The 13,042-nt window shown below is 39.0% G+C and overlaps 1 protein-coding gene across 1 annotated transcript; it reads left to right on the forward strand.

Moving 5' to 3' along the window:
* The first annotated feature begins 11,165 nt into the window (after positions 1–11,165).
* On the forward strand, positions 11,166–12,152 carry LOC102433754 (olfactory receptor 7A17-like). Its single transcript, XM_006106721.1, has one exon. The coding sequence runs from the start codon at positions 11,166–11,168 to the stop codon at positions 12,150–12,152; it is 987 nt and encodes a 328-aa protein (XP_006106783.1).
* Positions 12,153–13,042: the final 890 nt, after the last annotated feature.

Here is a 13,042-nt window from a genome sequence, read left to right on the forward strand (position 1 = left end):
TATATTTTATATATATATATACATATATATTTTTATTTCAAACAAACCTACCCACTTATATGTACACAAACACAGATTCATTTATAATCACATATGTTATGTTGAAAGAAAACTTAAGAGATGTTTGAGGAGGATAGAAATGAAAATAATGAATTTTTGAATTAACATAAACTTAAACGATGTAGAAATTTAGAGATGAATATTTAAATTAAATGGTAGACATGAACTTAAATGATGAATTACTTTTCCTATGTTAATGCCTCAAAGGCATCAAAATCTGGAGCATATTTACATTTATGCAATAAGAAATTCTCTACCCCCTAAAGTGGAGGACTATCTCCAAACTTATTACAATTGTTTTTTTTGTTTTTTTACTTAAGGGGGGATTACAACTCAAAATGCCTTTACCCAGGGCAGGCTCAATGAATGAATTGAGACACTTGATCTCAGTTTCCTGAAGAAAATTTCATTGAATAAACGTGTATGCACTTTTTAATGCTAATGTAAAATTACCATCTGAGAGATTTAAAACAAACACATTCATGCTCTTACAATTCCTGAGGTCAGAAACAGGAAATGAGTCTCAGTGGGCTAATAGCAAGATGTTTGCAGGGCTAGGATTCTTCTGGAGGCTACAGGGAAGAGTCTATTTACTTTCCTACTCCAAGCTTAGATGAGAGTGTAAAATAATCTAAATATGTTTCTTATAACTAACAAATATTTCACAGTGAGGGACTAAATGCCAGCTCTTAACTTGTGATATAAGTAGACATGCCTAATTCTTTTGGCTAATGTGTCATGAAGCCTATTGTGTAACACTCAAAGTTTATATCAAAGAAATTTATTTCTCCCCCTTGTTGAAAAGAAAAATAGCAATTTTCTGTACATATTAGGGGCTATGTCCCTATCACAAGTCAATATTTGGATGTTCAAATTTTCTAATCCATAATACATCCTCAGTCCTAAGTTTGGAAAAATTTTAAATCAGGGTTGGGATAAGGTGCTGGGATGTTAGTCCTCTGAAACCCAACAAATGTTATAAGGATGAACTAGTAAAAACTGGACTCACTTGAATCCTAAGCTGGTCTTTTGGGAACACAGAATCTCCAGGAAAACATTTCCTTCTGTCCAGACCCACAGGGAAATCAGGTGATTAGAAGCTAGAGTAACAAGACAGAAATGTATCTAATGAGCAGACATAGGGAGCTGTAAATATCTCCTCATCTCCAGTCTCTCAGCGTGTGTGACCTTGGGCTGGATGGGACCTGGTTGTTGCTTTTGGAATCCTAAGTTTGTCTAGGAGACCTGTGCTTGCCTCCTTCCTGTTGTCTTGTCTGGGCAGAGAACTGCAGTCTCCATCATCACCCATCCAGGAGGTTGGACTTTCCCATGGAGACCTTCTCCTCAGAGTTCCCAAACAGGTGAGTCCAGAGGTCCAGTAGGTACTACAGGAAAGGGTCAGAGAGAGTCAAAGCCAAGCACATGTACCTGAGGTCTCTTGACAGGCACCAGCCTATGGTTGTCTGTTTGCCTGATTAACTAATTAATGACTGATTTATGATGCTAAAAGGAGAAGTGAACATTGAACTAACTGCAGAAAAAAAAACTAATGGAAGACCAATTAGAGGTGGTAATCTGAGGCATAAAGTAATTCAACTAAAAGTAGAATGTGTACAGTGAGTTTTGCAACTAGAGGGAGTAGGAAAATAGAGTAGTGGGTATATAGAGGGATGTTCAGTCAAGTGAGGGCAGTTCTTTATTTTTATCATGGTGTCTATTCAACTATGTTTCCATTGATGAGAAAGATCCAGGTCCAATATATTTCTTGAAATATAACTTTACAACAGTAGTTCATGGGACATACATTTCACAGGATCTTCTTTCACTCTGGTATTCAATTCACATGAAAAAGTATATATGATATTTACCTCAAGAGATGGCTGCTGTGCACTTTTGCAACTGGTTTGATATCACATTTCAGCTCCAACTTTGCATCCTGAGAACACTTAAAGGTTTCTGTAGGTCCATTTTATACAACTTGAAAGACCTTAAAACTTTCTGGTTGCCACAAGCATATCTTTCTTTTCTGCTCATCCAATAAACAGTTGTGCCCTACTGTGATAGATTTTCGAAGCAAAATACCTGGAGCAGCTGTTTAGCAAAATATGCCCTCAGTGGCACTCAACAAATGGAGTTTCCCCAAGCACAGTTCTGTAAGAAGTGTGTGTGAGAGTGTATGTATATGTATGTATGTGTATTTTAAGTTATTATTTGTATTGTGCAAATTTTTTTTGATCTTGGGGATTCTGGCTGTGAATTTGATGCACGACAATTATGGTTAAAAACATTTGCTTGATCTACAGAAGATCATTAATGTTTTGTGACCATGTAAGTCGTAACAGTGGGTTGTTTTATGTGTAGGTATTGTTAAATACAGGGACTGTTTTCAGGCACAGAATATGAATCATACATTAGGATGGACATCAGATGTGATTATGATGACATAGCAAAGGTCTGTGGTCCTAGGTCTGTAAATGTGTGGTGAGGAATTAAAATAAACTGGAGACGGGCCATTTGACACGTGGAATCTGCCTAGCTGTATTGGAAAGATACTTTGACTCCAAGCCTTAAAATACCCATGTGGAGTCTGTGCTCACCTCATTCACACACAGAGCTCCCTGGACACTGAACCTCTAAACAGAAAAAGTCTCCCCAGAGCAGGAGCATCAGGGTTTTCTCGGGAGCATCGACCAGGTGAGCATGGGCTGGGGCTGGGCCAGGCCCCGGCAGCACTGCTACTTGGGAGGAGCCACTTCACCTTTGTATCAGTTATTACATACAGATTTGGATCCTTTGGTCAGGTTCTCCCAAATTCTTTTAAGAGGTGTCCAAGTTCAACTGCTTGAGCTTTGTTTTGGCAACCCCCTGCCCAAAGTTGCTTACAGACTGTTCTTCACCTTGTTTTCAAAGCTGAGGAACAGAAAGTAGCCTCTGTTTTGAGGAGGTGGGAGTTGAGTATACATTTATTTTTTACTGTGACTTGTTCAGGACCACATTTTACAAATGCCTTGTTTTGTTTATTATCGTTTCTGGAAAGGAAAGTTCTATAAAAATGGTTTTAGCTTGAATATAGAATAGTTTTTTTTAATTACAGCTTATTTTGAAAAATCTGAGTGTAATTAAAATGTATGCCAATACCTTCCAAAGTAAGGTAATATTCAGAGACAGTTCTGATCAGATGGCTTAATTTCTGGAATATTCACATTGGAAGATTCCTTATTAATGAATGTCTTTGACTTAAATCTAACCAAAAACTGCAACATTATTCTTTGTACATTTTCATTATATAGTGTTAACAAGCTTAGTTGCAAACAAATAAAATACTTAAGCTATTTGTTTACCTTGAAAAAAAAAAAAGGATATATGATAAATAACAAGAGGTATGCTAAATAGTTTAACTTTGCAATGACTTCATTTTCTGTGACCTGAACATATTTGTGGGTTAGTTATTCTTTTGTTTAATCTCTTTTAAGTCATCTGTAAAGTCTTGATGTTTCTGTAGTGGGGTCAGAGTATTTTTATTCCTCTTTTTGATTGCATTCTTCCAAACAAGGAATTGGAGGTTTCTTTCACCCACTTTGTTGTTTGTTATTGATACCTTCATGTGTGTATATGTGGGCAATTGTGTGTGTTTATTAATAGTGTGGGCTCAAACCTGTCACTCAGTCATATTGTATTCTCTCCATTGTTTTTTTCTAAATTTTATTTTATTTTTTAAAAATAATTCTTTATTGTTGAAATGTATTACATGTGGTCCCCCTTTTATCCCCCATTGACTTCTTCCAGTCCCCCTTCCTCCCCTACCCTCCCCCTCCCAGCCCCAGGCCTTTGTGCTCCCCCTACCCCCCCTATTGTCTGTGTCCATGGGCCATGCATATATGCATACAAAGTCTTTGGTTTATTACTTCTCACCCACCCACCCTCCCAGGCCTTCTCTGTCGGAGATTCCACACTCTGTTCCATGTTTCCAAGTCTTTGGATCCATTCCGTTCATCTGTTTATTTTGTTACTTAGATCCCACATATGAGTGAGATCATTTCCATTGCTTTTGAATTTTTACTTTTCTTACTGAAAAAATTCAGCTGTTACTTTTATATTCTTCACTTGTGAATCATTGCTATCACAAAATGAAAGTGAATGTTCTATGTACGCAGTGCTAATAAATCACCCTACACACATACTGCCTATTTGTTTCACATCTCCATTGTTCCTTATTGTTCTTTTTGGCGTTTGTTGTTAGCTCTATTTACAAAATGGTCATCATCTTCTACAATCTTCTGGAAGGCATTCTCTTTTATTTACTAAAGATTACCTTTACCTTCCATTAGCATATTTGAACCCAATATCTTTGTAGAAGAAGAAACTATAGCTTAGATACTGCTTTACTCCAAATTTAAAATCCATTCTACCCGGCCCGCATGGCTCAGTGGTTGAGTGTTGATTTATGTACCAGGAGGACACCATTAGATTCCTGGTTGGTCTGGGTTGGAGGCTTGGTCCTCATAGCGGGTATGCAGAGGGCAGTCAATCACTGATTCTCTCTCATCATTGATGTTTCTATCTCTCTCTCCCTCTTCCTTCCTCTCTGAAATAAATAAAAAATATTTTTTTAAAAGTCATTCTATAATGGTCTGTTATTTCCAAGTTATAGGAAATTTAAGCTGGAATTAGTGGCCCATGTTGATATTATTGTTATTATTATTATCTGTCTTTATATAGATTAATTTGATTCTCACTTAATTTTGTTTCATACAGATTTTTTGTAACCACTATTCTTAATCTAATTTCATTTCTTTGATAATCTATATTCCATAAATTTTTAGTTTTTTTAAAAAACTTATCTTTGTGCTTTGAATACATACAAACTCATATGCAATTGTACAAATGCATAAATTGCATCCTGTGCCCAGAAGAAATTATCTTTATGTGTTGTACAGTCATTTTTTCTATGTGTCCACTCTTCCTTATTATTCAACAATACATTATGATCTTTCCTCCAATTTATTATTACCATGAATATAAAATACTAGAGGACAGTGCACAAAAATTTGTGCACTCGGGGGTCCCTCAGCCCGGCCTATGCCCTCTTGCAGTGTGGGACCCCTCGGAGGATGTCCACCCCAGTGGAGACCCTCACCCCATGGAGGTTTGGCCAGCCTGGGTGAGGGGCTGATGGCTGTTTTCAGGCTAGCCACACCCCCTTTAGGGTCGGGGCTCCCCAGTGCGGTGCCTGGCCAGTCTGGGTGAGGGGCTGAGGGTCGTTTTCAAGCTGGCCAAGCACCCTGGCGACGTAAGCTCCCAGCCTGTCCTTTTTTTCTTTCTTTTTTTTTATTCTGGGATTTATTTACCTTCTATAATTGAAACTTTGTTGCCTTTAGCGGAGGCCTGCAGAAAGCTTGGCTTCCTCCATCGCCAGGGGCAACCCCCTCCTGCTTGCTCCAGCGCTGTGGCCACAGCTGGCTGAAAGTAGGTATCTGGAGTTTATTTACCTTCTATAATTGAAACTTTGTTGCTTTTAGTGGAGTTCAGAGCCGGGCCGCAGCAGGCGGGGAAGCTTGGCTTCCTCCGTCACTGGAGGAAGCAAGCAAGCCTCCTGCTAGCTCCAGCTCTGTGGCTGCTGGCTGCCATCTTGGTTGGGTTAATTTGCATATAGTCACTCTGATTGGCTGGTGAGCATGGCTTAAGGCAAAGTAAAAGTATGGTCAATTTGCAAGTTTGTCTTTTATTAGTATAAGATTTTATGATGTGGCTGTGCTATTCACACTTTGAAAGTGTCAATAACTGGCTTGCCAGCATAGCCAAGGGTGAACCTCAGGTGGGGGCGGTGAAGAATTTAGAAAAGACAGGCAAGAGAATGAAAGCTGGGTCTCTGAGAGATGCTGCTTCTCTGATGGAGAGACAGCGACACAGCCTGCAAGCCATGTCTTTATTTTATTGCCAGATTCCACCAGGTAAAGTAAGGGCATGGTCAAAATGTTAATAATGGTCAAGCTTATAATTATAGCCTTTGTCTATAATTGTGCTAGGAGGGCTTTGCCCTCCAAGCTGGGACTTACATGTGGCTCTGCCACGAGAGGACTGTGCCCTCTCATTAGTTCAAGGCTTGAACCTATCCAAACACTGTAGCCGCTCTCCACAAATAACAATTATATAAAATTATACAAAAATATTTTGGAATTATTACATTAAAATTCTGGTTCTCCACCAAAGGCAACATTGTTCCCCCAGGGGATATTGAGCAATATGCAGTGATATTTTTGTCAGTCATATGAAAGGTGTAGGTAGGTAGAGTTCACGGATGCACAGGAGAGACCACACCAAAGACAATGATTGGGCCCAGAATGTCAATAGTGCAGAGATTGATAAACCATGACTGAAAGAATATATGTACTTGTAATATTTATAGCTGTCTTCAGATTGATTTCCCAATGTTTTAACACTTATAGTTCTGCCAGAATAGGAAATACAGTACCCCTTTGTTACCTGTTTTCAAGTTCCAACCCTGGTCAATGTGACACCTTTTTAAGTTTTCCCCAGGCTGAGAGATGTGGAAGAATATTTTTGTTTGTTTTCTGAACTTTTTCTAAGTTTTATCAAAGATTGATATATTTGATGGTCTTATTAATTTGAATATTATTTGTACATTCCTATTAGTCTTTAATTATTAGCCTTTTAAATTATTTCTAAACATGATTATGGTAGGGGAGATGGAAGAGTATAACAGGGAGATAAATGGTGATAGAAGGATACTTGAGTAGGGGTGCTGAACACACAAGATGATATATATCTGATGTATGATAGAATTGTACACCTGAAACCTATATAATTTTGTTAGCCAATATTACCACAATAAATTCCATGAAATTTAAAAATAAAATTTAATATAAATTATTATTTCTCAATTGACTTTGGGGGATGTTTTGGCCATAAAAATGTTTCACATTTTATTTAGTTAAATATGTCTGTCTCATTACTACTAAGTCTCCTGACTTAATTATGATGGTTTGACCCACCCATACATATTAATGTGCAGTTTTCTATCATTTCACATGAAAAATTTGGTTACACTTAGCAGTGAGTAGGCAATCCCTCTGATTTTTTTGTAATGTGACTGAGGGAGGGGAACAACTGCATTTTCTTCCAGGTTGACATATTCCCAGCTTTTATTAAACAATTCAGTGTTTCCAAATATATTGAAATGCAGACTTTTCATGGGTTCAGTGCATTCATATACTGAGACCTAATTCCTGATCCATTCAAGAAATAACAATGGAGCATCTACTATGTGCCACAATTTCTAGAAACATTATGGATTATCTTCTATGTCTATGCCATTGCCAATTTGATTACTAATCCAAGTTAGTAACCCAAAATTATTGCTATTTATTATACCTTGTTTTGGTTAGTTTTTGATGCTCCACTCAATTTTCTTTAATACAGTTGTTTGGAATTTGCTCTGTTTAACCAGGATTCATTCTGTCTGTCATTCTTTTCATTTCATAACCTCTTATTTACTCAAAGGTTTGCCTATATAAGTGCACATATATTCACAAACATTTGTGAAAATACAAAGGTGAACAAAACAGGTAAAACACTGTTTGTTTGGACCTGGCACTGTGATGGTGAAGTCAGAGTACAGAGAAAAAAATGTTTGTAAGACCAGGTGCTCAGGGTTAAATCATATGAAGAAAGTTACTCAAGTGTAGAAGGATGGATTGTCATGGCATGTGCAGGATTTATTGATCATGTCTTGAGAGGCCTTTGCATGTTGGATGAAGATGAAATGAGATCAAAACCCAAAGACTAAGATAAAAAAAATGATGCCTCATAAGAAAAGTGAGAAAAGTCTTATCTCATTTACCATCAATTATATAAAAACCAACTGATGAAATAAATATAGAAGAGGCATAGGAAAAACCAGTCTTCTACTGCTTGATGTTAAAAATATTCACCCTGTGTTGTTTTTACATATTTCCTTTTGTGAGTTATTGGTTTATTTTTTGGTCAGATTCCACTTGGGGTAGTCACATCATCCTATCTAATAATAGCCAAACATGGTAATTGACCGTACCTTCGCTATGCTTCCCATAGGCTAATCAGCAAGATATGCAAATTAACTGCCAACAAAGATGGTGGCTAATTTGCATACTGCAGGCAAGGTGGGACAGCATGAGCCGCCATCTAGGCCCCCGTGGGCTATGCCAGAAGCTGCTTGCCTGCCACCTGGGACCCAATCCAGTCCCGGGTCGCAGGCACACCGGTCCCGCAAGCCCCAGGAGTCGCCTGCCTGCTGCCTGGGACCAGATATGGCAGTAACTCTATCAGTAAGCACTCTGAAAGTCAGTGGCATAAATGCACCAATTAATTAAAAGATATATTATGAGGGTGAATCAAAAACAAAACCCACTTTAAATATAAAGACACATATAGATTAAAAGTAAATAAATTAAGCTGAAGCCTGTTTTGCTCAGTGGATAGAGCATTAGCCCTTGGACTGAAGGGTCCCAGGTTAGATTCCAGTCAAGGGCATGTACCTCAGTTGCTGGCTTGATCCCCAGTCCCTATCAGAGCATGTGCAGGAGGCAACCAATCAATGTGTCTCTCCCTTTCCCTTCACTCTCTCTAAAATTCAATGGAAAAATATCCTTGGGTGAAGATTAACAAAGTAAATGGATTAAGTAACATTACAGAGATTATAAGAAAAATATATTCCAAATTTTGTTAGTTGTATAATGGTTATGTTTAAATTATTAACACCTAAGAAATTGGGTGAAGGGTACATATAATATGCTGTAGTATTTTATAGTTTTTTTTACATGTGCGAGATTATTTCAAATTAAAATATTAAAAATTAAAAATTATTTTTAACATCAAGCAGTAGAAGACTGTTTTTTCCCTATGCCTCTTCTATATTTATTTGACTAGTTGGTTTTTATATAATTGATGGTAAATGAGACAAGACTTTTCTCACTTTTCTTATGAGGCATCATTTTTTATCTTAGTCTTTGGGTTTTGATCTCATTTCATCTTCATCCAACTTGCAAAGGTGAAAAGCCCATAGTGTGCTGTTGTGTGTGTGTGTGTGTGTGTGTGTGTGTGTCTTGTAATCTGAGAGCAGTGTCTGGACTGATATATTCCAATGTGACTCTAATATCAAGAGGAGATACTAAGTAGGAGATCCTTTTCAATTCATAAGATGCTTCTGCAACCAGATTAATAAAGTGCAAGGTTTACATAGTGTGCACAAGGCACTCCCCTTGACCTGAAGTTACAACAGCAACAGCTACCAATTTCTTAATATTCTATGACACCATCTCTGATCCTGCTTTTCTGTGCTCATTCCTCTTGCCACTCTGGCTCATTTTGAGCCCTTATTTTCTAAACAATCATCTTCCTCAGTGTCTTTGCACTGGCTGTTCCTTTTGCCTGGCAAACACTTATGCTTCAGTCTCCCAGTTAGTGATCTTTGAGGTATCTGTTTAAATGTCATCTTTTGGCAAGTCTTGGCTAAACTTTATAAAAAAGAACACCCTCTATGCACTCTCTCCATTTAATGTGATTTACTTTTCATTATAGCAGCTGCACCATTGTGTATATTTTATTATTTTTATTTGATTATATTCTTTTCCCATTATTAGTCTGTAGAGAATTTGTTTTTCAGCATCTCATTCTCTGAAAAGTGCCTGGACAATGGTCTGTAGTCAATATACACTGAGTGGCCAGATTATTATGACCACCTGACGTTTGTAGGCAAATTAGCTATAATTTCGCACTGAAGTTGCTAGAGGGCCAGACCATTATAAATAGGGAAGCAGGTTGTTTACCATGAAAGTAGAAGTAATTTTTTTCTGAAGATATAGGTAAACAACGCGATTTAACAGTCTTTGAACATGGGATATATTTGAACGTGAGTGGCCAGATTATTATGACCACCATATCAGTACTTCGTTGGGCCACCTTTTGCCTTCAATACTGTGGTGATTCTTCTTGGCATTGACTCCACGAGATGTTGAAAGGTGATGCGACAAATTTGACACCATGCCTGATGAATAGCACTGTCCAGTTCTGTGAGATTTGATGGTTGTGGAACCAGCTTCCTGATGGCTCTTTTAACTTTGTCCCACAAATGCTCAATTGGATTGAGATCTGGTGATTGTGGGGGCCACCTAAGCAAGTTTAGTCTCCCTCATGTTCTTGGAACCACTCCTGCACAATATGAGCACCGTGGCATGGCACATTGTCTTGTTGGAAGAAGCCATCTCCATTGGGATATGCCATAAACATGATAGGATGAACCTGATCAGCAACGATACTTAGGTATGTTGTGCTATTCAGACGTTGTTCCACACGAATTAAAGGGCCCAAATCATGCCAGGAAAACATGCCCCAAATCATAACACTGCCCTGACCAGCTTGAAGGGTTGTACTCATGCATGTGAGGTGCATGCTTTCATGCTGTTGAGCCAAATTCTCACTCTGCCATCTGTATGATGCAACTGGAAATGTGATTCATCGGACCACATGACTTTTTTCCAATGCTCGACTGTCCAATCCTCATGTTCCTGTGCGAATTGGAGACGTTTTATCTTGGTAACTGCAGACAGCAAAGATGTTCGAACAGGCCTTCGGCTTCCATATCCCATATGATGCAGTGTACAGCTAATTTGCCTACAAACGTCAGGTGGTCATAATAATCTGGCCACTCACGTTCAAATATATCCCACTTCAAAGGCTGTTAAATCATGTTGTTTACACATATCTTCAGAAAAAAATCACTTCTACTGTCATGGTAAACAACCTGCTTCCCTATTTATAATGGTCTGGCCCTCTAGCAACTTCAGCACGAAATTATAGCTAATCTGCCTACAAATGTCAGGTGGTCATAATAATCTAGCCACTCAGTGTATATTTCCCAAATGCATGAGAGATATCCTCAATAGAACAGCAATATACATTATATTTGAAGAACAGATAGATGGCAGAAAAGGAAATTCTAATGACAAATGCTAATAGAGATACCATAATGGGGACCAAGTCAAACACCAAAAATGGAAATTATTTTCTCGATTCTAAAACATAAATATGTCATTTATTCTCAGTTACAAATGCTTGCTAATGTGAAAATTTGTTTTTCATTTCTTCTATTTTCTGATAGTCACCTACAACAAAAGGAATCCTACAATGGTACACAACTTTCAGAATTTCTTCTTCTGGGACTTTCACAGGCACTGGAACGACAGTCCCTCATATATGGGCTTTTCCTGTCCATGTACCTGGCCACTGTGATTGGAAACCTGCTCATCATCCTGGCTGTCAGCTCAGACTCCCACCTCCACACGCCCATGTACTTCTTCCTCTCCAACCTGTCCTTGGTGGACATCTGTTTCACCTCCACCACCATCCCAAAGATGCTGTGGAACATCCAGACACAGAGCAAAGTCATCACCTATGAAGGCTGCATCACACAGATGTATTTTTTCATACTTTTTGCTGTGGTGGACAGCCTTATCCTGACTATAATGGCCTATGACCGGTTTGTGGCCATCTGCCACCCCCTGCACTACATAGTCATCATGAACCCCCGGCTCTGTGGACTGCTGGTTCTGGTATCCTGGATGATGAGTGCCCTGAATTCCTTGCTACATAGCTTAATGGTGTTGAGGCTGTCTTTCTGCTCAGACTTGGAAATCCCCCACTTCTTCTGTGAATTCAATCAGGTGGTCCAACTTTCCTGTTCTGACACCTTTCTTAACCACATGATAATGTATTTTTCAGCTGGACTGCTAGGTGGTGGACCCCTCGCTGGGATTCTTTACTCTTACTCTAAGATACTTTCCTCCATATGTGGAATCCCTTCAGCTCATGGGAAGTATAAAGCATTTTCTACCTGTGCCTCTCACCTCTTAGTTGTCTCCTTATTTTATGGTACAGCCCTAGGAGTGTATCTCAGCTATACTGCTACCCACAGCTCACACTCAAGTGCAACAGCCTCAGTGATGTACACCGTGGTCACATCCATGCTGAACCCCTTCATCTACAGTCTGAGGAACAAGGACATAAAGAGGGCCTTGGAAAGTTTCCTTGGCAGGTAAGCTTTTCATGGGCCAACTGTACTAGGCTGAACAATTGCCCAGGAATGCAGGGTTCAATTCCTCAGGGCCAGATGTTTTGACACAAATTAGGCCAATCACAGGCACTGGAACGACATGCCTACCATAGCCACTAGCATATGTAATTGGAAATTCTCATTTATCTCATAGGTTAAATGAAGTATTTTTAGCATAATTCACTATTTTATGACTCTTTTCATTCCAAGTCATTTTCCTATTGTTTTCCTGAAAGAATAGTCATGAATTATACTACCCCTGTGGACCAAATTATACTTGAATACTAAGGTGATTTGCATAATTTTATTTTAGAGCAAAATCTGAGACCACAGTTTTCACTTATATGTTCATTATTCTTTTCTTTCCTTTTTAAAATATTTTTTTCTTTATTGATTAAGGTATTACATATGTGTCCTTATCCTCTAATTACCCCCCACCCCCCCCATTCACACACTCACCCCCCTGGTGTTTGTGCCCATTTGTTTGGCTTATATGCATGCATACAAATTTTTTGGTTGATCTCTCCCCCTTACCCCCACCCTCCTCTGCCTTCACTCTGAGGTTAGACGGTCTGATTGATGCTTCTCTGTCTCTGGATCTGTTTTTGTTCATCAGTTTATGTTGTTCATCATCTGTACTAATAAAAGAGTAATATGCTAATTAGACCAGGAGACCTTCTGGGAGACTGGCCAGGGAGGGCTGTTGGATGCCATGAGGCCAGCCAGGGAGGGCAGTTGGGGGCCATGAGGCTGTCAGGTGAGGGCAGTTGGGGGAGAGAGGCCAGTGGGGAGCGGCCAGTAGAGGTTGAGCAGGCCGGCAAGCAGAGTGTTTAGGGGCTACCGGGCAGGCAGGCAGGTGAGCTGTTCGGAGCCAGT

The sequence above is a fragment of the Myotis lucifugus genome, unplaced genomic scaffold (genome assembly GCF_000147115.1).
Source record: "Myotis lucifugus unplaced genomic scaffold, Myoluc2.0 scaffold_892, whole genome shotgun sequence".
Lineage (NCBI taxonomy): Eukaryota > Metazoa > Chordata > Mammalia > Chiroptera > Vespertilionidae > Myotis > Myotis lucifugus.

What these genes read in the sequence shown, in the direction of transcription:
- LOC102433754 (XM_006106721.1), top strand. Translation starts at nt 11,166, where the DNA reads ATGCTTGCTAATGTGAAAATTTGTTTTTCATTTCTTCTATTTTCTGAT.